Raw genomic sequence first — 27,406 nt, forward strand, 5'->3', positions numbered from 1 at the left:
GCTTAAATGAAGAAATCCAAACTCTCGGGTGCGCAAGGGCGCAAACGAAGGCTACAGGAAGAAACAAATAGAGCCAAGTATAGAGGTAAGTCTGATCTAATCTCTCATATCAACCATTATAGTGGCAAATTAATATTTTAGACGCCTGAATCAATGTCTGCCTAGCTAACTAGATGCAAACAGCAATAGACTTCAATAACAAAGTACCCATAATAGCACTTTTGTTTAAAATACAGCCCATTGATGTCCTAACAGGGTGCTTAAGTTTGCACAATTTAGAATTGTAGAATTTTTTATTCATTTAATTTGTTAATTCTTCAGAGATGACTTAACTTTTAATAGCAAAAAAGAAACTAAAAATAATTTCTTGTTTATTGTCCATGCACTACACTTTGAACAGGGTGCGGAAGAGTTTTTGCCCATTATATGGAGATATGTATTGAATTTGTGTGGTCATTTTACTTTGTGACACTTTATGTTAATAATGATAACAATAATAACAATAATGAAAAAGATAAAAATGACTTCTTGTTTATTGTCCATGCACCGTACATTGTTTAATAGTAATAGAATAGAGTGATTAGATTAAAGTGTTATTTAGATGTTATTAGATGGGGTTTTTTCTTGGGGGGGGGCAAAACTCAATCTCGCCTAGGGCAGCCAAAGACCTAGAGCCGGCCCTGTATACACCTATGGAGATATTGCACCAAAAACCAGACATTTGGAGCTAGAATAGTCATTTACCACATTAGCAATGTATAGAGTGGATTTCTGATTAGTTTAAAGTGATCTTCATTGAAAAGAACAGTGCTTTTCTTTCAAAAATAAGGAAATTTCAAAGTGACCCCAAACTTTTGAACGGTAGTGTAATTGTTAAAACAAGTGTGCACACAGGAAATTTGCCTGAGTAAAATGTACTTCAGCTGAAAATTTTACTCTACGCCAGATAACACTGGTCCCTCTCTAAAAAGAGTTGCTCTTTCCATAGAGCTGTTTTTCCAGAGTCACTTCTCCTCAGTTCAGTGTGGATATTTGACTCTTTGTGGTGGTATTTGACTCGATTCAGTGTGGATATTTGACTCTTTGTGGTGGTATTTGACTCGATTCAGTGTGGATATTTGACTCTTTGTGGTGGTATTTGACTCGATTCAGTGTGCCTTGAAATTAACTCTTGTACTGTTTTACTCAGTTCAGAGCCACAATCAGCTGTTACACAGTTACTCTGTAGTTTTGCTCCAACTCCAAATTTTACTCTCTAAACTCAAAATAGAGCAAAATTAACTTTTTTTTTTTTTTAGGAAAATACTTTTAACTCTGGAAAAATGGCTCGGTGGAATTAAAAAAAAGAGGTGATGGAGTTGCATTTCAATCTTATTAACTACATTCAGCTGATATGGCAGAACAGTCGGCTGTAGCCCATCTTTTTATAAGCAGTGTTTTTGTTTTATAATCAAGGGTTATGCTGGGTGGTGTAGTGGTTAGCGCTGTCGCCTCACAGCAAGAAGGTTCTGGGTTCGAGCCCCGTGGCTGGCGAGGGCCTTTCTGTGTGGAGTTTGCATGTTCTCCCCGTGTCTGCGTGGGTTTCCTCCGGGTGCTCCGGTTTCCCCCACAGTCCAAAGACATGCAGGTTAGGCTGATTAGTGGCTTTAAATTGACCGTAGGTGTGAGGTTCTGGGTTCGAGCCCCGTGGCCGGCGAGGGCCTTTCTGTGTGGAGTTTGCATGTTCTCCCTGTGTCTGTGTGGGTTTCCTCCGGGTGCTCTGGTTTCCCCCACAGTCCAAAGACATGCAGGTTAGGTTAATTAGTGGCTTTAAATTGACCGTAGGTGTGAGGTTCTGGGTTTGAGCCAAGTGGCCGACGGGGCCGTTCTGTATGGAGTTTGCATGTTCTCCCTGTGTCTGCGTGGTGTGGGTTTCCTCCAGGTGCTCCGGTTTCCCCCACAGTCCAAAGACATACAGGTTAGGCTAATTGGTGGCTCTGAATTGACCATGAGTGTGTTTGTTGTTTGTCTCTATGTGTCAGCCCTGTGATGATCTGGTGACTTGTCCAGGATGTACCCTGCCTCTCGCCCATAGTTAGCTGGGATAGACTCCAGCTTGCCCATGATGACCCTGCACAGGATAAGCGGTTACAGATAATGGATGGATAGGTTATGCCTTTTGGCTCAGTCCATTATGGTAACGCTGTACAGGGCTGCAGAAGAAAAAGACCTGATGCACAGTCTCTGTGAGACTTGTAGAATGTGTTCACCTGCCATCATATCGCGTGCGCATTATTCCAGGTCAGTGGTGTCGTGGAAACTCTCCCAAGCAAAAATGATTCAAAATCAGAGGTTGCAGAAAAATTTAGAACTTTTATTAGATCAATTAATAAAAGCCGAGTCAGTCTGCAGAGTGAACTGGTTCTAAATCTCAAATCATCCATTTTTATAGTGTTCCACCAGTGCCAGACTTGCACTCTACAAGGATACATCTCAGCCTCGCTCTCCCAATATGTCCAAAAGACTGCACTGTTTTTAATTCAAGGACAGACCTCCCTGACTGTTCTTAATACAAAAACAGACCACCTGTGCTAACTGAAAATATGCATCCAAACAAGGCTTGATTCTGGTTTAAGGTTATTCTGGTTCAACACATGCTTCAGGGTCTCTCCCAATATAAAGCTTTGACCAATCTCTTTGCAATATCAACTTCATTAACTCTTTACTGAAAATCAACATGACTGGCTTTGAATCAAAATGCAATAATCATAACCCAAATTATTGCTGTGATTACATCAAGGTATGTGTGTGCGGTTACATATAAATCAAAATGCAATAATCATAAACCAAATTATTGCTGTGATTACATCAAGGTATGCATGTGTGGTTACATATAAATCAAAATGCAGTCATCATATACCAAATTATTGCTTATATGATGACATCAAGGCATGTGTGTGTGGTTACAGATGTGTGTGGTAACATTAAGGATATAAAATTACCACATTGGCTTGCGCCACGCAGGCACATGTGGTTAGCATGCGCAGGCATTTATATGGATCAATGTGGGCTACGTTTAACACAAAGTGGGGAACTGCAAACACTCGTGCTGGGAATCAGTGCAGGTGAATCGTGTTTGCAAAGTAAGTAGTCAGTCTTTTACTGTCGACTCTTGTTTGTTAGTTTACACAGATAGGCATGGGGAGAGCGGGGAGACTTGGGACAGGTTTTCAGCTTTTGTAGATTGTTGAAATGCTTAGCATCACATTCATATTGCGTTAGAGAGTATTTATTACACCCTCTTGCCACAACATTAGTTTCTCAGCTTGTCACATATACTGGCCTTAAGGCTTCACTTTTTCTGTCATTATTTTTCACAGGGAGACATGAGACATTGAGGGGAGATATGGGACATGATGTTGGGAGACTTGGGACAAAAATGAATTACCTAGGCCTCATCTCATCTCATTATCTGTAGCCGCTTTATCCTTCTACAGGGTCGCAGGCAAGCTGGAGCCTATCCCAGCTGACTACGGGCGAAAGGCGGGGTACACCCTGGACAAGTCGCCAGGTCGTCACAGGGCTGACACATAGACACAGACAACCATTCACACTCACATTCACACCTACGGTCAATTTAGAGTCACCAGTTAACCTAACCTGCATGTCTTTGGACTGTGGGGGAAACCGGAGCACCCGGAGGAAACCCACGCGGACACGGGGAGAACATGCAAACTCCGCACAGAAAGGCCCTCGCCGGCCACGGGGCTCGAACCCGGACCTTCTTGCTGTGAGGCAACAGTGCTAACCACTACACCACCGTGCCGCCCTTACCTAGGCCTACATGTTTTAATTTTTAATTATTATCAAAATTTGTAACATATGAACTGTATGAACACACAATGCTGGTACAGCGATTAGAAAAATGTCAGTTTACCTAAAGCCTGACTAGACATTCATTCTCAAGAAGGAATGAAATAAGATTAATCCTCATGCAGGGACACGCCCACATTTTTTAACAAAAACCTTTAAAAAATTTTACATTTCTAAACCAGAAGGAAACAAAAAAAACCTGTGACATGAGCTGTCCCAACTCTCCCTATCTGGCCATTGTGAAAAAAAAAATCCTTAAATTTTTTTCCCCCAGAATTTAAATGTAATAAATAATACTATATATGGTAACCCTAAGCTACATACTTTAATTCCTAACAAATCCTCCATAGAATGGAGGTGAAGGCGAAGTAGAAAATACAAGTTTTGGTTGACACAAATATTTAACTGCACAGACCTGACTGCGGCATCCAGCTTCATGGCTCCAAAGGAAGTACAGTAGGTTACTCTAAGGGGCAACATCTAACTTCTGATGTAATCTAAAACCTGATTGGTTCAAATTAATTTATGGGAATGCAAACTGTCCGAAGTTTCCCCCTTCCCAAGTCTCCCTGCTCTTCCCTGGAGACCATTCACAGCAATCATCATCATCATCATCATTAGTAGCAGCAGCAGTTAACATTCGTTTTATTTGCGGTTCAAAGCCAATACTAAGAACAGATGTTATTAGGGGTTGAAAAATAGTGACAATCCCATACCACCTCTTGTACATGTTTAGTGCAGCTGTTTATGGGAATAAGATAACATGTATAGTAATGTTTAGATTTGCTCCATGCATTAAAAGGGACATTAGTGCAAAGGTAAACAATGTCACACTTGTAGTGATGTTTGACGAAAACCTAAATCAAACTGCAAATACCCCTCCTTGAACTGCCACCTTATTGTGGTGGAGGGGTTTGTGTGCTTGAATGATCCTAGGAGCTATGTTGTCGGGGGCATTATGCCCCTGTCAGGGTTTCCCAAGGCAGACAGGTCCTAGGTGACAGGCCAGACTAAGAGCAGTTCACCAAAACCCCTATGGAGAAAAATCCGAGGACCGTGACGTCGCCCAGGATGACGCAGCCGGGGCCCCACCCTGGAGCCAGGCCCGGGGTTGGGGCTTGTATGCGAGCGCTTGGTGGCCGGGCCTTTGCCCATGGGGCCCGGCCGGGCTCAGCCCGAAGAGCTGACGTGGGCCCGACCTCCTGTGGGTTCACCACCCACAGAGGTAGCAGTAGGGGACTGGTGCAATGTGGATTGGGTGGCAGTCGAAGGCAGGGGCCTCGACGACCTGATCCCCGGACACAGCGGCTGGCTGTTGGGACATGGAATGTCACTTCGCTGGGGGGGAAAGAGCCTGAGCTTGTGCGGGAGGTTGAGAGGTACCGGCTAGAGATAGTCGGGCTCACCTCCACGCACAGCTTGGGCTCTGGAACCCAGCTCCTCGAGAGGGGCTGGACTCTCCACTTCTCTGGAGTCGCCCGTGGTGAGCGGCGGCGGGCTGGTGTGGGCTTGCTTATAGCTCCCCAGCTCAGCCGCCATGTGTTGGAGTTTACCCCAGTGAACGAGAGGGTCGCCTCGCTGCGCCTTCGGATTGGGGAGAGGGCTCTTGCTGTTGTTTGTGCCTATGGCCCAAATAGCAGTATAGAGTATCCGGCCTTCTTGGAGTCCCTGGGAGAGGTACTGAGGAGTGCTCAGACTGGGGACTCCATTGTGTTACTGGGGGACTTCAATGCTCACGTGGGAGATGACAGTGACACCTGGAGGGGCGTGGTTGGGAGGAACGGCCTCCCCGATCTGAACCCGAGTGGTGTTTTGTTATTGGACTTCTGTGCTAGTCACGGTTTGTCCATAACGAACACCATGTTCGAGCATAGGGGTGTCCATAAGTGCACGTGGCACCAGGACACCTTAGGTCGGAGGTCAATGATAGACTTTGTAGTCGTTTCATCTGATCTCCGGCCCTATGTCTTGGACACTCGGGTGAAGAGAGGGGCTGAGCTGTCAACTGATCACCACCTGGTGGTGAGTTGGATCCGCTGGCGGAGGAGGAAGCTGGACAGACCTGGCAGGCCCAAATGTATGGTGAGGGTCTGCTGGGAACGTCTGGCCGAGCACTCTGTCGGGGAGGTCTTTAACTCCCACCTCCGGGAGAGCTTTTCCCAGCTTCCGAGGGAGGCGGGGGACATTGAGTCTGAGTGGACCATGTTCTCTACCTCCATTGTGGACGCAGCTGTTCAGAGCTGTGGCCGCAAGGTCTCCGGTGCCTGTCGTGGCGGCAATCCCCGAACCCGGTGGTGGACACCAGAAGTAAGGGATGCCGTCAAGCTGAAGAAGGAGTCCTATCGGGCCATGTTAACCTCCAGGACTCCTGAGGCAGCTGACGGGTATCGGCAGGCCAGGCGTGCTGCAGCTCGGGCAGTTGCGGAGGCAAAAACTCGGAACTGGGAGGAGTTCGGGGAGGCCATGGAGAAGGACTATCGGTCGGCCTCGAAGAAATTCTGGCAAACCGTCCGGCGCCTCAGGAGGGGGAAGCAGTACTCTGCCAACACTGTTTACAGTGCGGGTGGGGAGCTGTTGACCTCGACTGGGGACATTGTCGGGCGGTGGAAGGAATACTTTGAGGATCTCCTCAATCCCACCGTCATGTCTTCCACTGAGGAGACTGAGGCTGATGACTCAGAGGTGGACTCGTCCATTACCCAAGCCGAAGTCACTGAGGTGGTTTGCAAGCTCCTCGGTGGCAAGGCACCGGGGGTGGATGAGATCCGCCCTGAGTATCTCAAGTCTCTGGATGTTGTGGGGCTGTCTTGGTTGACACGCCTCTGCAACATCGCGTGGCGGTCAGGGACAGTGCCTCTGGAGTGGCAGACTGGGGTGGTGGTCCCTCTTTTTAAGAAAGGGGACCGGAGAGTGTGCCCCAATTATAGGGGAATCACACTTCTCAGCCTCCCAGGGAAGGTTTACTCCAGGGTACTGGAGAGGAGAATTCGACCAATAGTCGAACCTCGGATCCAGGAGGAACAATGCGGTTTTCGTCCTGGTCGCGGAACACTGGACCAGCTCTATACCCTTCATAGGGTGCTCGAGGGTTCATGGGAGTTTGCCCAACCAGTCCACATGTGCTTTGTGGATCTGGAGAAGGCATTCGACCGTGTCCCCCATAGTATTCTGTGGGGGGTGCTTTGGGAGTATGGGGTTCGGGGCTCTTTGCTAAGGGCTGTCCGGTCCCTGTATGAACGGAGCAGGAGTCTGGTTCGCATTGCCGGCAGTAAGTCAGACCTGTTCCCAGTGCATGTTGGACTCCGGCAGGGCTGCCCTTTGTCACCGGTTCTGTTCATAATTTTTATGGACAGAATTTCTAGGCGCAGCCAGGGGCCAGAAGGAATCCTGTTTGGGAACCACAGGATTTCATCTCTGCTTTTTGCGGATGATGTTGTCCTGTTGGCTTCTTCAAACCAGGACCTTCAGCATGCACTGGGGCGGTTTGCAGTCGAGTGTGAAGCGGCTGGGATGAGAATCAGCACCTCCAAGTCCGAGGCCATGGTTCTCGACCGGAAAAGGGTGGCTTGCCCTCTCCAGGTTGGTGGAGAAGTTCTGCCTCAAGTGGAGGAGTTTAAGTATCTCGGGATCTTGTTCACGAGTGAGGGAAGGATGGAGCGTGAGATCGACAGGCGGATCGGTGCAGCCTCCGCAGTGATGCGGTCGCTTTACCGGTCCGTTGTGGTGAAGAAGGAGCTGAGCCAAAAGGCGAAGCTCTCAATTTACCGGTCGATCTACGTTCCGACTCTCACCTATGGTCATGAGCTTTGGGTAATGACCGAAAGGACAAGATCGCGGATACAAGCGGCCGAAATGAGTTTCCTTCGCAGGGTGGCTGGGCGCTCCCTTAGAGATAGGGTGAGAAGCACAGTCACTCGGGAGGAGCTCGGAGTAGAGCCGCTGCTGCTCCACATCGAGAGGAATCAGCTGAGGTGGCTCGGGCATCTTTTTCGGATGCCTCCTGGACGCCTCCCTGGGGAGGTGTTCCAGGCATGTCCCCCCGGGAGGAGGCCCCGGGGAAGACCCAGGACACGCTGGAGGGACTATGTCTCTCGGCTGGCCTGGGAACGCCTCGGTGTTCTTCCCGAGGAGCTGGCCGAGGTGTCTGGGGAAAGGGAAGTTTGGGCTTCCCTGCTTAGACTGCTGCCTCCGCGACCCGGTCCCGGATAAAGCGGAAGAAGACGAGACGAGACGAAACTGCAAATACAAAACCTGTAGGTTCTCGTGCATTACTGGATCTAACACAGGATTACAGGTCCCAGTTCATGAGCAATCCAAAAGCTCAGGAGTTATTCCAGCACTTAATTATTCCCCAACCTAATTTCTGTATAAAATTTAAATCTGACAAATCTGTTGTTTTACAAAAAAAATAGCCTAATGTTTTTTTCTGGATCATTAAAAACTCCTGCATGAATTAATATTTTTTCTGCTCACATTTGTTGTAGAATGGAGATCATTGCTGTTGCTTAAGTTGACTTGTTTGGCAGTGGACCTAGGGAATCTTCTCTAATGCCGCTTTTCCACTACAAACGCGGCTGAGTCGGGCTGAGCCGTGCCGTGCTGAGTGGGGCTGTTGGGGTTGCATTTCGACTACAACCGCGCTGAACCGTGCTGGCTGGAAGTGGGTGGACACATTGGGTGGAGTTAGCGAAAGTGGGTGGACGTCAGGTGATGTCGTTAGGCGGCGCAAACAGTGACATCAGTAAGCTTTTAAGCGGTAGTCTCACGACCCGAATAGTAAACAATAAACATGGAGGACATGGAGTCGTTAGTGTTGCTGGTCTTGGTGCTGTGGCTTGTTGTCACCGACAACGCGGACAGATACTGGCAAGAGCATATAGATGAGGCGAGGCGCATAAGGCTTCAGAAATTCTCGTAATTCGTAATTCTTCTCCTTCCGGGTTTGCGGTGTTTACAGATCCCAGCGCGCTCGTGGGGCGTGTGTGGGCATGTGAGGACACTCCTCCTCACCAATCAGTGCACAGGGGAGTGTCTGCTCACGCCCCCAGCCTCACTCGGCACGGCTTGGCTCGCTTCAGCCCCACTCCAAAACAGTGCGAGTTTTAGGGGTTAAGCAGGGCTGAAACGAGCTGAGTCGTGCTGGTTTTTGGTAGTCGAAACGCAAGCCGTGTCGGGCTGAAGTGAGCTGAAGCGAGCTAAAGTGAGCTGAAAAAGGGTAGTGGAAAAGGGCCATAATGGCCCTTTTTCACTACACTTTTTCAGCTCACTTCAGCTCGCTTCAGCTCACTTCAGCCCGACACGGCTCGCGTTTCGACTACCAAAGAATGGCACGACTCAGCTCGCTTCAGCCCTGTTTAGCCCCTAAAACTTGCACAGTTTTGGAGTGGGGCTGAAGCGAGCCAAACCGAGCCGAGTGAGGCTGGGGGCGTGAGCAGACACTCCCCTGTGCACTGATTGGTGAGGAGGAGTGTCCTCACACGCCCACACACGCCCCGCGAGCACGCTGGGATCTGTAAACACCGTAAACCCGGAAGAAGAAGAATTACGAGAATTTCTGAAGCCTTATGCGCCTCGCCTCATCTATACGCTCTTGCCAGTATCTGTTGGCGTTGTCGGTGACAACAAGCCACAGCACCAAGACCAGCAACACTAACGACTCCATGTCCTCCATGTTTATTGTTTACTATTCGGGTTGTGAGACTACCGCTTAAAAGATCACTGATGTCACTGTTTGCGCCGCTTAACGACATCACGTGACGTCCACCCACTTTCGCTAACTCCACCCAATGTGTCCGCCCACTTCCAGCCAGCACGGTTCAACGCGGTTGTAGTCGAAATGCAACTCCAACAGCCCCGCTCAGCTCGACTCAGCACGGCACGGCTCAGCCCGACTCAGCCGCGTTTGTAGTGGAAAAGCGGCATAATATGCATTTGTTCTTTTTCATATGAATATGTTCAAACACTCAGAAAAATGCTGTCAGTTACCCAGTGTATACTCACCTACACTTTCTTCAGCAGGAACAGACAAAATAGTGTTGTGGAATTTAAAAACAGGGTTTAAAAATGAAAAGGAAGAGAGAAAAGTTTTTATATATATATATATATGTGTATATGTGTGCGTGTGTGTATACACACACAGATGGTGACGTTGTGTTACACTGCTAATGCTTAATATACTATATACTTAAAGGGGCTATAAATTTTTTTAACCTGCTAATAACACAAACATTATCTTTCGATTACGTTCATTATGTCTTATATTAAATATAGTTAGTTTTTTTTCTTTTTTCTTTTTTATCAGACATCTAATTTATTGGGTTTGTTTACCTGACATGTTTCGACGTACAACTTCCGTCTTCCTCAGAGTGTCACCGGATGTTAATTAAAAGATAACAAACATCAGCGCTGGATCAGGGAGGCCATGGAGATCCGTAAGCGAAGCCCGAGGACCATCAACCGGGATGAGGGAGCATACATGCTCTCCCACACCTGGAGTGCCATCTTGCAGGGGACAAACAGACAGTAGAAGGCGTGACCGACCTGTCAAACCAGACAGGAAGGCCACGCCTTCAGAAACAGCAGCTGATAAAAGATGCGTCACCAATTAACATCCGGTGACACTCTGAGGAAGACGGAAGTTGTACGTCGAAACATGTCAGGTAAACAAACCCAATAAATTAGATGTCTGATAAAAAAGAAAAAAAAAAAAAAAAAACTAACACAAACATTAATAGAAATTAATGAGTACCATAGTTGGGCGGCACGGTGGTGTAGTGATTAGCACCGTTGCCTCACAGCAAGAAGGTCCAGGTTCGAGCCTAGTGGCTGGCGAGGGCCTTTCTGTGTGGAGTTTGCATGTTCTCCCCGTGTCCGCATGGGTTTCCTCCAGGTGCTCCGGTTTCCCCCACAGTCCAAAGACATGCAGGTTAGGTTAACTGGTGACTCTAAATTGACCGTAGGTGTGAATGGTTGTTTGTCTCTGTGTCAGCCCTGCAATGATCTGGCGACTTGTCCAGGGTGTACCCCACCTCTCGCCCATAGTCAGCTGGGATAGACTCCAGCTTGCCCATGACCCTGCACAGGATAAGTGGCTACAGGTAATGGATGGATGGAGTACAGTAGTTGTATCATTAGCTGTATAAATTAATTTCAACAACTTTTTGGCTCCTTGTCCTTCTTGGGGAAGCTATGGCCTAATGGTTAGAGAAGCAGATTTGGGACCAAAAGGTCACCAGTATGATCCTCTGGACCAGCAGGAATGGCTGAAGTGCCCTTGAGCAAGTCACCTAAACACCAACTGCTCCCTGGGCTGCTCTGGGTATGTTGCACGTTGCTCTGGATAAGAGCGTCTGCTAAATTCCATTAACATAATGTCCTGTACCCATTCACTTGTATACATGCACTTTAAGTCTCATCTCATCTCATCTCATCTCATCTCATCTCATCTCATCTCATCTCATCTCATCTCATCTCATCTCATCTCATCTCATCTCATCTCATTATCTCTAGCTGCTTTATCCTGTTCTACAGGGTCGCAGGCAAGCTGGAGTCTATCCCAGCTGACTACGGGCGAAAGGCGGGGTACACCCTGGACAAGTCACCAGGTCATCACAGGGCTGACACATAGACACACACAACCATTCACACTCACATTCACACCTACGGTCAATTTAGAGTCACCAGTCAACCCAACCCGCACGTCCCCGGACCGCGGGGGAAACCGGAGCACCCGGAGGAAACCCACACGGACACGGGGAGAACATGCAAACCCCACACAGAAAGGCCCCCGCCGGCCACAGGGCCCGAACCCGGACCCCCCCGCCGCGAGGCGACAGCGCCAACCACCACACCACTGCGCCGCCGCACTTTAAGTCACTTCAAGTAAAATTGCTCAAAACAATAAACACTGAACTGCACATCAGATAAATAATGTCTGGATTTGTAAGAGGAGGTAGCATATCCTCTCTGTTTGGGAGTTTGTATGGATCCGCATCTTCAATAAGACTAATTTTATCCATATAACTTTTCTTGGCATTCATGTAAGTGTGGGAGAGTCAGCCCCCCCTCAGAGAGCAAATAAACAACAGCGCCCCCCTACAATTTTTGTTGTTGCTGTAATGTTCCATTCGTATTTAAAAAAATGGTTGTTGTACACATTTTTATTTTTTTCTTTTACACATTTTAAACATCTGTGCTTTTTGAAAACATCTTTTTTTTACACATTTAAAACATATGAGCTTTATTAAAACATCTTTTTTTTTTACACATTTTAAACATCTGTGCTTTTTGAAAACATCTTTTTTTTACACATTTAAAACATGAGCTTTATTAAAACATCATTTTTTTTTTACACATTTTAAACATCTGTGCTTTTTAAAACATCTTTTTTTTTTATACATTTTAAACATCTGTGCTTTTTTTTTTTTTAAACATCTTGTTTTACACATTTTAAACATCTCATAGCATCGTTAGCTAGCACCTCTTGGCAGACAGCACACTGTGGCAGTGGAGCATCTTCAGATCCAGTCCATGAAAATCCAAACTTTAAATAATCGTGGTCATACTTCCTTCTTTTTTTGCTTGGCCCAGACTCTGTCTCCTCACTCACTGTAGCTTTAGGTACTAAAAATCAATCCATTTTGTCTCTGGTAAAGGCTAGCTGAAGTTCGCTAAATGTCCGCAATAGTAACTTATTCTGGTTTATTTTTCCTCACGTTGCGCCCCCCCTGAAGAACTCTGGTGCCCCCTGGGGAGGCGCGCCCCACACTTTGAAAAGCCCTGCTTTAAACCATGACAAGTCTGAAAAACCGCAGTAAACAGCAATCACTTAAGCTCTCAGTGTGTGTGTGTGTGTGTGTGTGTGTGTGTGTGTGTGTGTGTGAGAACATCACTAAAGCAGGGTCTGACTAGCTGTTAAGTCAGTCTCCTGCAGATTGCTGTTTGATATGAACAAATGATTTTTGATCAAATCCTTGCCACAATGCTAAGTTTAGAGGCTTATCTGAGCCAAGCCAGCATGTGAGAGAATATGAAAACTGCACACTCATTAGATGTCTGTTCGCTATCACACTGCTGGTCAGACATGTTGTAGAAGTCCTCCGGGCTTTATCAAGCTAGCTGGTTAGCAAAATGTACTGCACATCAGACTAATCTAATTACACACTGATCTAATTCATGGAGCAGTCAGTGGAAATGATTAAAAAAAATCCATTTTGTCACGCTTTACTTGGTCGATTATGATGAATATATTTTGTAACTGTATTTTCACAAGAAACTGTTTCTTGTACAATTATATTTTCAGATTGCATATAAACTTGTTGTTGCTGAGCATATGATTTTTAAATAACTTTCGGCATCTCTTGTTTGAGTGATTACTATTAGGCTACTATTATAGTTGTTTTTAATGAGTATTAGTAGACTTAAAAATGTATCAGTAACCGCAAAGCATTTGCTTAAGAGAGACAGGTCTTGGGCTGTGATTATGCATTTACATGAGCCTTCAGAGTCAATCAGAGGATCAGCTGGTATAGTTATATTTGCATCACATGTCATATGCAGCAATGCATGATGTCTGTAACAAGGAAAAAAAAATCAGTTGAACATAATGCACAGAACTGCACTGACATGAAGCAAAGATATGTGTAAAATATTACAGTACATTCCAGAATATCATAAACACAAGCTAAATCTCGTTTGACTTGTTTCTGTGGGACATAAAGTGCTAAAACTGGTTTGCTCTGTTTATAACAGAAAAATAATCCAGATAACATCAGACTCTTCAAGCTGATCAGCATTTTTAGCTGTATTATTCTAAATTGTATAAGTAATCAGATAATTTGATTTACAGTTATGATTTCATTAGCACAAACTTGTATTGTCTTTCATCATGACCAAATGCAGTATAATACAGTTGTTTACTGGAAAATTTTTTTGAGAGCATTGACCACAAGAGGGCACTGTGGCAACATTAAGCCTGTTGAAGAGTAGTGCCTGCCTGGGTCCTGTGCAGATTGTGGTGAAGGCAAAGTCCCTCCCATGCCAGCACCTGGTCTTCCCAGGCAGTCTCCTGTGCTAGTACTAACCAGGTCCTTAAGGCACACTGGGTGGCACCGATCTCGGTTTTTACAGCCCTCTGCCTCTCGCCTGTTACATAGCTAGGGTTACAGTGGTGGTGGTGGTGGTTGTCAGCCCTCTGGTAACCATGAGAGTTTGACTCCCTACTTGCATCTATGTTGTTGCGTGCCTCACCAGATTGAAGTAGGTATTATTTTATGGTGGTGTTTGGTATGACCCAACCACGAGTAGACCTTGCGAGTTTCCAGTCCAGAGGCAGACACACTAACCACTTGGCCAGCTCACAGTGACTGTGGCTATAGCTGGAGTTATTTGCCTATTACAGGTTGATTTTCAATTCAGCAACAAGAGTTGCATTTCTTGTTTAAATAATATGGTAGTAACATATGCTAGTATATTCCTGTGTTTAAAGGGCTGATGACACGTTTTTGACATCTTTGGCGATGTTTTATAACATAAAAAGTAATTCCCGATGATCCATATATTAATTCACGAAGGTGCCTATTTTACAAGTTATGATAAACGCGGCTATTTGGGCAAATTTGACGGGGCTGCAGCACCCAGGAGACGAATGAGGAGGAGGGGCTATATGACGTCAGCGAAAGAATCTTCCTCCTCACTTACCAGTTTGTTGTTGATGCGACAGGTGCTCAGTTTATCATTATTAGTATTATTATTATTATACATTATTATACATTATTATATATATAGTTATTATGCCTTCGCGTTGTGTTGCCGGCTTTTGCTCCAAAACCCACAAGGATGGGGTAAGTTTATTCAAGTTTCCCAGAGATCCCGAGCTGCATGCGAAGTGGGTGAGGCAAGTCAGGCACACTCGTGACAAGTGGGAGCCCTCACCAACATCCGTCCTGTGCTCTGAACACTTCGATTTGGATTGTTTTGACACCCTTCCCAGCTTAAAAGAATCTCTTGGGTGTTCAGTTCAGCACAAATGTGTGTTGCTACCATCAGCAGTGCCTACAGTATTCCAGAGGGGGTCTACTAGTAGCTATGCCAGATCCAGCAGTTGCCTGGGACAAGGCGACTCCTCCAAAGACAGTCCTCCTGTCAGAACATGTGTTGAGAAACGACATAAGATAAAGGTACGTAGAGCTATAGAGTGCTCCGACATGATGCTAAAAATGGTAACCATGCAGTCTGCGTGGCCATCTTGGAAGTGACTCGCTCCAGAGCGCTCATAGAGTACACATCATAGAGTACACATTCATGATAATCATAAATGTAATCATAAAGTCGGCGTGATATCAGTCATGTATTTGCTTGTGAAAGCTTGCGCCTTTCATGTAACTGCCGCCTAGCAACGAGAGGCAAAGGGTAAAGAGGGTAGGCTATCATAGATTCTATTCGGAAGAGATCAATACATGATTGCTTAAAAATTAGGTATTTTAACAATTTGCATCTGTTTTGTGATTATCGTGACACTTGTGTGTTATATAGAACTGTATGTCTTATCAGCACATCGAGGATCTTCCACCGGAGGCTTTAGCAAGTACTTGTAGCAACACTACACTTTACCCTTTGCCATGCGTTGTTAGGGAACGGTAGCAAGTACCCCGATGACCGACTTCAAGAATATGTAGAAAAAATTTAGAAATTATACTTTCCAAAAGTCATTTGAGCTTAGTGTATTGCATTTCCATTTATATTGTAGGTTCTTGCTGATGTTTTTGCGGAGTATGACGCAGCTGCTGAATCAGAAGCTGCAGAGTTTGTATGTACTAGTTGTGAACGGTCCGTGTATCATCCGATCATTCAAGTATTCCATTCAATCTGGAAAACGAAAAACAAAAAAAACACTCAATATTTCGTTTTCCTGTTTTTCTGTATGACCAAAAAATGAGGGATTGGTGTTTGTTTTCCTTTTTCCAACTCAAAACAGAACAAATAATAAACAGGGAAACCAAAATGAAATAATAACTCTATTTTACGATTATTGATTTTCTCTATTCCCCACGCTACATTAGCTTTCCCATGATCCTCAGCGACAGTCCATCATCTCTGCGTCTATGAAACAGAAAAATTGCATGTGCATGTATATATCAAGTAATTTATTCATACATCCTATTCATTTAATATATTAAGCTGTTAATGTTAAGCTGATGATCTCTTAATTATTATTATCTCAATTTAATAGTAATCTGTACTCGAGTTGAGGGGGGATGGGGGGGATGCCATCCCCCCTGGAATAAAAAATGGTCAAAATCATCCCCCCTCTAGAACGGGCATCCCCCCTCCCTTCCCTTGAGCAAGTTTATCAATAAATGTGGACATTACTTCTATTTAACATTGGAATTAGAAATGCCATTCCACGTAGCTTTGCTGAAACTGCGCATACAGTAAGCTACCGCGAGAGAGGGCACGCGCAAGCGAAGCGTTTGAGGAGGTGACATTCAGTTGGGGTTCCGTTATTTTTTATTTCATTCGGCATCAGTGACAGCAGCGGATTGCAGCATCATGGCCAAGCGGAGTGGACAGCAAGACCTAAGCAAGTTTGGATTTAAGATCGCAAGAAAAAAACATTTCAGGGGGTAAGTCAAGAGTTACGAATATCAGTCACACTTTCTGTGAGCCCACTATCACGCTGTAAAGTTACCGATTCAGTTGCCTGCTGAGGTTTTAATAAATTATTTACCAAATGATTTAAAAGGAGCCTACCATGACTATGAAGTTGCATTTCAAATTGCACTAGTCATGGTAGGCTCCTTTTAAATCGTTTGGTAAATAATTTATTAAAACCTCAGCAGGCAATGTAAATGAACAACTGAATCTTTTCATATCAAGTCAATAGAATTTTTATTCAAAGCTGAACACTGGGAACATTGAATTAAATGCAGAGGTAGGTAGGGAACCAATAAGCTAAAACAAGCAACAGTAAATTGTAAATCTTCAGCTCTTCAGCTGTTGGTTCTCCTGCTTGCTTCTGTATTGTCTCACACTCCGGGTCCTCCAGCTCCTGCCGCACTGTGTTGCAGTTGCTGCTGACTGTCATCTGGAATAAAGAGCAGTGGATAAGATAATTTAATTAAATACAATTATAATGTTATTTCTGATTTATTTATTATCTGAACGAGGATTTGAGCTTTGAAAAATGACCGGATTCTTTCTGTAACGTTGATTCCCGCTGTTATCTAGGTCACGTGACACCTTAACGTTGACGGTTACCAAGGAGCTGCCTTGGATACTTTGATACTTTGCTTCGATACATACCAGCACTTTGATACATACTGGATACAAGCTAGCAAAATGAGTTAAAAGCAGGCATCTTTGGAAAGTTTCTTTGGAAAGGGGAAAAGGAGACAGAAGAAGAGCCTATGACGAAGAAAAAGAAAGCTGCATTTTAGCAGACACTTTGTCGAGTCCTACACCAATCCTGCTCTGCCTTACATGTTGTGACCGGCTCTCTAATGAGGCAATGAAGCCTTCAAAACTGCTAGTGTCGTTAATTTTAGCCTTCCTGTCTTGAATAACACTTTTTGTTGCCTGAAGAATAACAAACTAATATCCAGGCTGATGAAATTAATGGCCTTATACAAGAAATCAAAGCTAACATGAACCTGAGTAAGCTATCGATAGCTGGCTAGACTCCAAACTAACATTCATTATGATAGCTGTGTTGTTATCCGCCGCCCACATATCGGTAACTTTACAGCATGATAGTGGGCTCACAGAAAGTGTGACTGATATTCGTAACTCTTGACTTACCCCCTGAAATGTTTTTTTCTTGCGATCTTAAATCCGAACTTGCTTAGGTCTTGCTGTCCACTCCGCTTGGCCATGATGCTGCAATCCGCTGCTGTCACTGACGCCGAATGAAATAAAAAATAACGGAACCCCAACTGAATGTCACCTCATCAAACGCTTCGCTTGTGCGCGTCCTCTCTCGCGGGAGCTTACTGTATGCTCAGTTTCAGCAGAGCTACGTGGAATGGCATTTCTAATTCCAATGTTAAATAGAAGTAATGTCCACATTTATTGATAAACTTGCTCAAGGGAAGGGAGGGGGGATGCCCGTTTTAGAGGGGGGATGATTTTGACCATTTTTTATTCCAGGGGGGATGGCATCCCCCCCATCCCCCCTCAACTCGAGTACAGATTACTATTATATTGAGATAATAATAATTAAGAGATCATCAGCTTAACATTAACAGCTTAATATATTAAATGAATAGGATGTATGAATAAATTATTTGATATATACATGCACATGCAATTTTTCTGTTTCATAGACGCAGAGATGATGATGGACTGTCGCTGAGGATCATGGGAAGGCTAACGTAGCGTGGGGAATAGAGAAAATCAATAATCGTAAATTAGAGTTATTATTTCGTTTTGGTTTCCCTGTTTATTATTTGTTCTGTTTTGAGTTGGAAAAAGGAAAACAAACACCAATCCCTCATTTTTTGGTCATACAGAAAAACAGGAAAACGAAATATTGAGTGGTTTTTTTGTTTTTCGTTTTCCAGATTGAATGGAATACTTGAATGATCGGATGATACACGGACCGTGAACATTATTATCAATCTCATTTATTTAAAATCAGATAAAATCATGCCATCATGATCACTGCTTAAAGTACCAGTATTTGGTTGTTCTTTTGTTCAGAGGAAGAGCTAGCACTAGAGAGTTCACCGGCGTTTTCATGCGCCATTTCCATTGAGTAGAACAGCCAGTGAACCGCAGCGTGTTCTTCCGCTGACGTCACAGCATGGCCGCGAGCCACGGACCCAGTTTTCTTGCGCTGTGCAATTAAAAGTTGGATATTTGCGTAACAACAGCTTCTTTTCACGTAATTATAACAGAAATCTAACATGTTTGCCATGTTGTATAGTTTATTTAAGAAATTGCATAGAGTCATGTTCGTGTCATCAGCACTTTAATGTTGTCTGATGCCATTTTGTAACACCCAGTTGATGGAAAGTATATTAAAAGTTCTTAAAATCAAATCAGACAGTATGTACAAATATGCACAAGCAAACTGTATTTGTTAAACGCTGAGGACCAGTATAAGCTTGACAGTGCCCAAGAAATGACGGGTGATTTTGGAGTGATGTTTTAGACAGTACTCTCCACCATCAACATCAAGGTGCACTGAAGCTCTTCTGGCAGCTTGTGGTGGCCCAACACCTTACTAAGACACTTTATGTTGGCATTTCTTTTAATTTGTCACCGATCTACACTATACAGCCAAAAGTATGTGGACAACCAACCATAATGCTCATATGTGCTTGATGAATTTATCATTCCAAAGTTGGTCCCCTGTTGGTTGCTATAACAGCTTCCACTCTTCTGGAAAGGCTTTCCACTAGATTTTGTAACATGGCTATGGGAATTTCTGTCTATTCAGCCACAAGCGCATTAGTGAGATCAGACACTGCTCTCAGGTGAGGGGACCTGGGCAGGTGTTCAGTGGGGTTGAGGTCAGGGCTTTGTGCAAGGCCACTCGTTCTTCCAGTTCAACCATGGCAAACTATGCCTTAATGGATCCTGCTGTGTGCGCAGGGGCATTGTCATGTTGGAACAGGTTTGGGCCCCTTAGTTCCTGTGAAGGGAATTCTGAAAACGACAACATACAAAGACATTCTAGACAATTGTGTGCTTTCAGCTTTGTGCAACAGTATAGGGAAACCCCTTATATGGGTGTGATGGTTAGGTGTCCACATACTTTTGGCCATATAGTGTATACAGTATGTGTAGAATATTTAGACACAAAAATAAGAGGTTGATTCATTTCAGAAATGCAGCATGTTTCACTCATTTTCCGTTTAGTAAAAAATATCTTTATAGTTGAGACAAACTGCTTGCTTAACACTGGTAATAATTTTCATAGTTCTTGTATTCATAAAATCTGAAATAAAAATAATTATGGAGTAATAATATAGCACAACAAACATCAAGTCTACTACTACTACTTTATTATAAATGCTGATTGTTAATTGACCTATCTGTATTTTTAAAGCTCTACTTCTCTCTCTTGTATCATTGAATGTCTTTTAGGTGTGAACCCTGAACTTATCTCACTCTCTTTTCCCTTCTCGTTGTTAGGTATTGTGTCTCTAATATCCTTGGTGATTTTGTCTTACGAGCGCTACAGCACAATGACGGTATATAACAACCGGGGACCAAACTACACTAAACGCTTGCTGGCAGTTGGGGGCTCATGGCTGTACTCTTTGATTTGGACAGTGCCACCCCTACTGGGCTGGAGCAGTTATGGCTTAGAGGGAGCTGGCACCAGTTGTTCAGTGTCATGGACTGATCACTCCCCTGAATCCCGCGCCTATGTTATCTGCCTGTTCATCTTCTGCCTGGGTCTGCCAGTGCTGGTGATGGTGTACAGCTATGGAAGGCTGCTATACACTGTCAGACAGGTGAGATCTGGACTCATTGTTCGTTAGTGAGAAACTATCTATAGAAGGTATGGTCTGATGAAGTTTTACAAAGAGCTTCATCAGTTAATGTGAATGTTGTGAAATTCAGTGCCATTTAAAACACTAAGTGATTCATACATTTTATATCATGAAGGGTGGAAGACAGAATCTGGAAATGTAAATTGACAAGTCCAATATTGGTACGCATCCAAATAGTCCAAAGTCTTTTAAGTCTTAGGACAACGACTAACACATCTGATAAAAGGATGATAACTTTTTTAAAATTGGCTTTTCTCACTTTTCCACCTTTACCTATCAGTGAAAGAAAATAACTGCATTACACATAAATTAGAATTTTGCTCTGTAGATTTGTCTGTTTCCTAATTAGTGATGCACTGTTTTTGTAGCTATAACTGAGTTTGAGCTTTGATTGACTTTTTGTTTCCAACCACTGTAACACCTATCACAGCCCAAATCTGTTCATAACCCTATCACAGCTTTGTAGAGACAGGTCTTTTTCAAATGAGCAAATACCAAAACCTGAAAACTACCAGTTGCTTGTTATAAACAGCTAGAACTGCAAAATGCACTCTAGTGTAGGTTCAAGAACAAATGTGGACCCTTTTCCTTCTTTCTCATGTTCAGTTAGGGAAGATTCATAAGACAGCTCGAAGGAGAGATTACCACCTGTTGATTATGATCATCACCACAGTGGTGTGTTATCTGCTGTGTTGGACACCGTACAGTGTGGTGGCCATAATGGCCACGTTTGGCCAACCGGGAATCATTACACCTATCGTGAGCGTAGTCCCCTCTCTACTTGCCAAGAGCAGCACCGTTATCAACCCAATTATATACATCTTCATGAACAAACAGGTAAGAAACTTTAATCATATGAAACACACACTAGGAAATGTTTCGAAATCCACATACACCCTACAGTGCAGATTACATATAATTTTCATGACATAAAATTATATTGTGCGTATTATTTAACTGAAGTTCTTGACCTGGTTCTGCATGATTTTATGAAAAAAAAAAGAGTAAAATATCAGGACGATAGGATATCACATTGTTTTGTTTTATTTACTTTTAAAGAAAGTGTGACAAAAAGCAAATTGACCTAGAGTGCCTCAAAAGAAAGCCCATAATAATACCAGTTGGAAATACATGTTACATAATAGCCTTATATAATATATTTCCCTTTGACAATATTGTTTCTGTCACAAACTCAATTGGCCCAAGTAAAAGACTTTTTTTTTTGACAATATGTCAACCATATAAAATACACCCATTGCTTATGCATGTTTATTCATGTTAGAAAATCATAAACCCACAAATTCAAATAGAATAATCAAATTTGCATTAACAAATGAACAAAGTGGCATCAAAAGCATCCAATGGCTTTTGGAAGTTAATTGGCTTAACTATGTACACTCCTTTGATCAGGCTTCAAATGTACAACGTCAGATCATATAAAAGGCTGTGTGGTGGAGAGAGAGAGAGAAAGAGTCCATAAATAGCTGTACTGTGATGACGTCTTGTTTTGGCAAGATTAGCCTTAAGATTGGATTTGAAGTGGAAGCAACAAGCAAGTCAACTTTTATTTTGAAGCCGTTGCATCCAACAGACAATACTCAATCAAATTAAGCCAGCATTCGTCCCTGGAGCTGTTGCTGAAATCAGCCCAGTTAAACATCACTGAGCATGCAGCTCGACTTCCCGATGACTGAATACTAAACACATTATGAAAGTGGTCGCATTGTAGCATTTAGGATATCAGCATCAGTTTAGGATGTCCAGCCAGCTATTCATTTCAAACAGTTTATAACCAAGTCAAAATTGTGTGCGTTATACACCCTTGAAATTAGGGATGTGTATAAAAATACATAGTTTACCCAGTTTTAATTCAAGCTGATGCAGAGTATTTCTGCACCCATATTTTTCACTGCAAATTCAGTATCCTGGCTAAAAAGACAAAAAAAAAAAATTGTTGCTGTCAAATAATTTATGGACATGATAGACCAGCAGGTAAAGAGAGTGAGCTAGCAAGAAAGAAACCTAGCACAGATTCACAGCACCACAGTTCCAGTCCATAGTACAGAGTCACAGCACCAAAGTTACAGCCCCAAACACACAGAGGCCCTTACAACCTGATCAGGAAAACACTGAACACTTATTTGGCACAGTATTGCCAATACTCAAAACAGTGCATTGATCATCTCACCAAACTGCCCAATACAACTTATTCTATTCCTGTAACATAAAACAACTTCAAGAAATTTAAAATAAGAAGTTAAACTTGGCCTTGCTTTTTCAGCTTGATCGTTGTTACACTAACAAATAAATATCTTTACCACAACCAGCTTACAAGCCCCACTGCTTAGCATGCGGTGTCCACTTCGCAGTGTAAAATTATATCGCTAGGAGTTTAGTCTTTTACTTAATAAAGTAAAAGTAGTCAATCGCAACAAAAAGTTTCTCCAAAAGATTAAAGTTAAACTGATTGGTTTTGTACTTTCAACAGATTTCTATGCAATGGACTACAAATAAATATTTACGGAAGCACAGATTAGAGTGGTACATTTTAAAACAAATTCCCCCAAAATCAACTCCTATTGTGTTACTCTGAATGCACAGACAATACAGGGAACAGTGCTTGACCCTTTTCGTGACTGATGGTGCTCATGCTGTGATTAAAGGCCGATTAGACATTCAGTAAATGTCAGTAGTGCGTTCCTGTATACTATACATTCCCTGCAAAAAAGACTGAAAAAAAAGCCTTCTCTACAGCAGTTTCCTCTAATCTCATCATTAATATACCTCTCTAACAGGGAAGCACGGGATGGTATGTAATGGATATATACACAATTCGTTTTTCAAGCTAAAATAGGGAAAGAGCAAAAAACACAGTTCAGGCTGGGGAAAAAAAAAACAAACCCTCACACACCAACAGGATGCTTTGCAGACCAAAGGATTTGTTCCAGTATTACGGATTAAATCATCCTGACAAGAAGGAAAACATGCACCCTATTAATCAATATCGGTTTACATTACCCCAACATGGGGTGGGTAAGTAGTTATCACAATTGAATAACCAATTAGAGGTTCCTAAATGAAGTATTGAACCAACCGATGGGTAGAGAGGGCACATTTCAGAGTCTGGCATAGACCTGAGAGAAACCATCAGTTCCCAGTTCTGCCATCACAATTTACAGACATACAGAACTTCAGTTCTCCTCCTTTAGTCCATAGAATGTTTAGTCTGTCATTTTTTTTTTTTACAGATTAATGCCACATAAGGAAAACAAATGTGTACACATCAAGGATAACACCTTGTATGCCTAATGGTATAAAAAGCTCTATATACATCAAACACAATGTGAAGGTAAAAATCAGTTCAAATAAAAATCTTCAAAACACAATGCAAGGAATTGTTTTCATTCGCTTTTGACTACTCCATAGGGAGTGTATGAAGACCTGTTACTTCCTGGACAAGATACAGAAAACAACCAGACTGTGCTGGTTTAAATATTACACAATTAATACGACAACCGCTCATTGGTTATATTGCCAAAGGGCTTAACAAACAAACAAACAAACAAACAAAAAGATCAGATGAGCATGGTTTAGGTTGAGCAGGAAATAGACCATCGAACCCTCATCAACACACTAACAGCGTCAGACATTTTTGAACCAAGACGGTCCCTGTAGAGTCCAGAACATTTTGTTTGGAAGTTTTGTCGTCTCAGCTGTATGACATGTAACATGGAATGGTCTTCAGTGCTTTCACCTGTACTTTGACCATACAACATTCATCACATGGCAATGAACATTCAAGAGAGAAATGTCATTTACAATAGAGACAATATATGGCACAGACCAAGCAGTACTCTCAGACATGCACCACATTTTTCATCTGTGAACAGCTGAGAAAACTGTAATACGACAGAAAGCAATATCCACTCCAAATACTACTGAAAGTCTGGTATCATCACTGGTAAAACAGTGTATTTAATTACATCAATAAAAATTTCTTTTTTAGTAAGAGTACCAATTAATATTTTACATGTCGTGTGTGTGTGTGTGTGTGTGTGTGTGTGTGCGCACGCACGCGCATGTGTAATGGTGACATTAACTGGTAATGAGTATTCCTCAATTCCATCACAAACACCATCGGTCTTGTCACATGATGGCTAGCTACAGCAAAATCACCAGATACCTAAAAACAGCTTTTCTATGACACACATATTGCTATCCAATGACCTCTACATCACACAAGGCTCAGAGAACTCAACTGAAGACGGCCCAAAAGAGCAGAGTCTGTCTCTGTGGACTGCCTGCAGGTGAGCCTCAAACCTGCTTTACAATTATTGCAACCTTTCCTCCAGGGATCAAAGTTCAGGGGTTACAGTGGATGGTCCTAAAGCCTGGAAGTGTGACCTTTCCTTTCCTCCGAAGGTTGTTCTCAGATCCAGAGTTGATGCGCTGAATGAGTATCTTCTCATAGAGCAGAGGGTGATAGGCTCCCAGCGTGCATGCAGCATCGTAGTAATGCTCATGGTAATGGCACAAGTCAGTCTGTCTTAAAGATGGAATGTACTCGTAGACGTCAACCTCGTCACATAGCCACATCATCAGCAAGATGCCTGTAATACAGAGCAAAATGTAGAATTTTTTAGTCAAAAGCCTGTGCATGCACACACAAGGGCACTAGGCACACTAATGGATACAAAAACTAAACCATAAAATGTCCTTGTACAATTTAATTGCTCTATAATGCTTTGTTTCCTTTTTTTCTTCTCCCCCCGTTTCCAGTCCTCATTTACACTTTCATCTCTCTCTCCTCTATCCCTCCTTCTCTAGTTCTACAGATGTTTCCGGATGCTGTTAGGCTATAAGGAAAGTTCTGCGGTGTCAGTCGGCCACTCTTTAATGGCCACCAAGAACACAGTGATCCAGCTAGAAAGCATCATACACAGCAAACCGATGTCCTGTACAGCCCATGCGTCCCCTGTCCTGCAGGAACACAGGTCTGATATGGAGCAAAGCAGCACAACCTGAGTTTTGCGTTGGTGTTCCATACCATAGTTTCTGTGCTTGGTCTCTGCATCTGTGACTCGGTCAAAGACTAGTTTCTAAAGAGTCTTTTTTTTTTTGTCATATTCTTTGTTTTATGCATTGATGATGGCGTTCCAGAAACTACTTTCCAACTTTACTCAACGTGGTCTCATTTGAGTATTTTGAGAGTAACTTTTATTGCCCAGTGACTTTTCAAACACTATGGTGTTTAGTGAAGAATCATTCCCTTGTGATAATAGACAGAAATACAGTTTCTGTCCATTTTCTGTGTTTTTATATCATAAAATGCAGAGGGATGGTGCATTTATGGGCAACACAGTGATGCAGTGAGTAGTGTCTCCACCTCACAATGTCAGCATCTGCGGGTCGATCCTGAGTTCAGGTTACTGAGTTTCTGTGCATGTGGGTTTCCTCCAGGTTCTCCGGTTTCCTCCCACTTCCCAAAAACGTGCCAGCAGGTGGACTGATGTCTCTAAATTGCCCCTAGGTGTGAAAATGTGCATAATGTCCTGCGGTGTATTCAGTGTGACACTGTATTCCCAGTATAGGCTCTGGATCCACCAGGACCCTGATCAGGATAAAGTCATAGCTGAAGAAGAATGAATGAGTGGTGCATTTGTCCAGTGTTGTTTGAATGTGACTAACTAAGGAAAGGTTCTGTATTAGGACCTAAATTAGCTAATTTAACTGTAATTATTGAAAATGATAGTATGATATGATAGTATAGTAATATTCTCTGAAAATAAAATTGCCTTAAACTGCTTATAATTGTCCTTATTCATCTTATGTTGTGTGAGTGCAAGACATATCATAACTTTCCACTTTCCTCAGCAAAATGCTACTAAATGACCACAGGATGTAATTAGCAATCACCTCATGACTCCTGATAACTACAGCACACGTACAGTGTCTTGCAAAAATATTCATCCCCCTCGGTGTTTGTCCTGTTTTGTTGCATTACAAGCTGGAATTAAAATGGATTTTTGAAGGGTTAGCACCATTTGATTTACACAACATACCTTCCACTTTTAAAGGTGAATTTTTTGTGACAAACAATAATTAAGATGAAAAAACAGAAACCTGGAGTGTGCACCCTTTCATATGAAACCCCTAAATACAACCCCGATTCCAAAAAAGATGGAACAAAGTACAAATTGTAAATAAAAACGGAATGCAATAATTTACAAATCTCAAAAACTGATATTGTATTCACAAAAGAACATAGACAACATATCAAATGTCAAAAGTGAGACATTTTGAAATTTCATGCCAAATATTGGCTCATTTGAAATTTCATGACAGCAACACATCTCAAAAAAGTTGGGACAGGGGCAATAAGAGGCTGGAAAAGTTAAAGGTACAAAAAAGGAACAGCTGGAGGACCAAATTGCAACTCATTAGGTCAATTGGCAATAGGTCATTAACATGACTGGGTATAAAAAGAGCATCTTGGAGTGGCAGCAGCTCTCAAAAGTAAAGATGGGAAGAGGATCACCAATCCCCCTAATTCTGTGCCGACAAATAGTGGAGCAATATCAGAAAGGAGTTTGACAGTGTAAAATTGCAAAGAGGTTGAACATATCATCTACAGTGCATAATATCATCAGAAGATTCAGAGAATCTGGAAGAATCTCTGTGCGTAAGGGTCAAGGCCGGAAAACCATACTGGGTGCCTGTGATCTTCGGGCCCTTAGGTGGCACTGCATCACATACAGGCATGCTTCTGTATTGGAAATCACAAAATGGGCTCAGGAATATTTGCAGAGAACATTATCTGTGAACACAATTCACCGTGCCATCCGCCGTTGCCAGCTAAAACTCTATAGTTCAAAGAAGAAGCCGTATCTAAACATGATCCAGAAGCGCAAACGTCTTCTCTGGGCCAAGGCTCATTTAAAATGGACTGTGGCAAAGTGGAAAACTGTTCTGTGGTCAGACGAATCAAAATTTGAAGTTCTTTATGGAAATCAGGGACGCCGTGTCATTCGGACTAAAGAGGAGAAGGACGA

The 27,406-nt window shown here is 43.1% G+C and overlaps 3 protein-coding genes across 3 annotated transcripts in view; 1 reads left to right on the top strand and 2 right to left on the bottom strand.

Moving 5' to 3' along the window:
• The window catches only part of ecrg4a (ECRG4 augurin precursor a), a 25,768-nt gene extending 15,567 nt beyond the window's left edge, over nucleotides 1-10,201 (bottom strand). Inside the window, exon 1 of the mRNA XM_060929675.1 lies at nucleotides 10,180-10,201. Within this exon, the coding sequence (XP_060785658.1) occupies nucleotides 10,180-10,186 (7 nt within the window). The 5' untranslated portion in view covers nucleotides 10,187-10,201. The remainder of the gene's footprint in view (nucleotides 1-10,179) is intronic.
• Nucleotides 1-26,151, top strand: part of tmtops2b (teleost multiple tissue opsin 2b) — a 27,969-nt gene extending 1,818 nt beyond the window's left edge. The window contains exons 2-4 of the mRNA XM_060929674.1: nucleotides 19,990-20,315; nucleotides 20,961-21,191; nucleotides 25,182-26,151. Coding sequence (XP_060785657.1) covers nucleotides 19,990-20,315; nucleotides 20,961-21,191; nucleotides 25,182-25,379 — 755 coding nt within the window. The 3' untranslated portion in view covers nucleotides 25,380-26,151. The remainder of the gene's footprint in view (nucleotides 1-19,989; nucleotides 20,316-20,960; nucleotides 21,192-25,181) is intronic.
• The window catches only part of st6gal2a (ST6 beta-galactosamide alpha-2,6-sialyltranferase 2a), a 118,655-nt gene continuing 115,021 nt past the window's right edge, over nucleotides 23,773-27,406 (bottom strand). Inside the window, exon 7 of the mRNA XM_060929673.1 lies at nucleotides 23,773-24,964. Within this exon, the coding sequence (XP_060785656.1) occupies nucleotides 24,717-24,964 (248 nt within the window). The 3' untranslated portion in view covers nucleotides 23,773-24,716. The remainder of the gene's footprint in view (nucleotides 24,965-27,406) is intronic.

The sequence above is a fragment of the Neoarius graeffei genome, chromosome 9 (assembly GCF_027579695.1).
Source record: "Neoarius graeffei isolate fNeoGra1 chromosome 9, fNeoGra1.pri, whole genome shotgun sequence".
In the NCBI taxonomy this organism is placed as follows: Eukaryota; Metazoa; Chordata; class Actinopteri; order Siluriformes; family Ariidae; genus Neoarius; species Neoarius graeffei.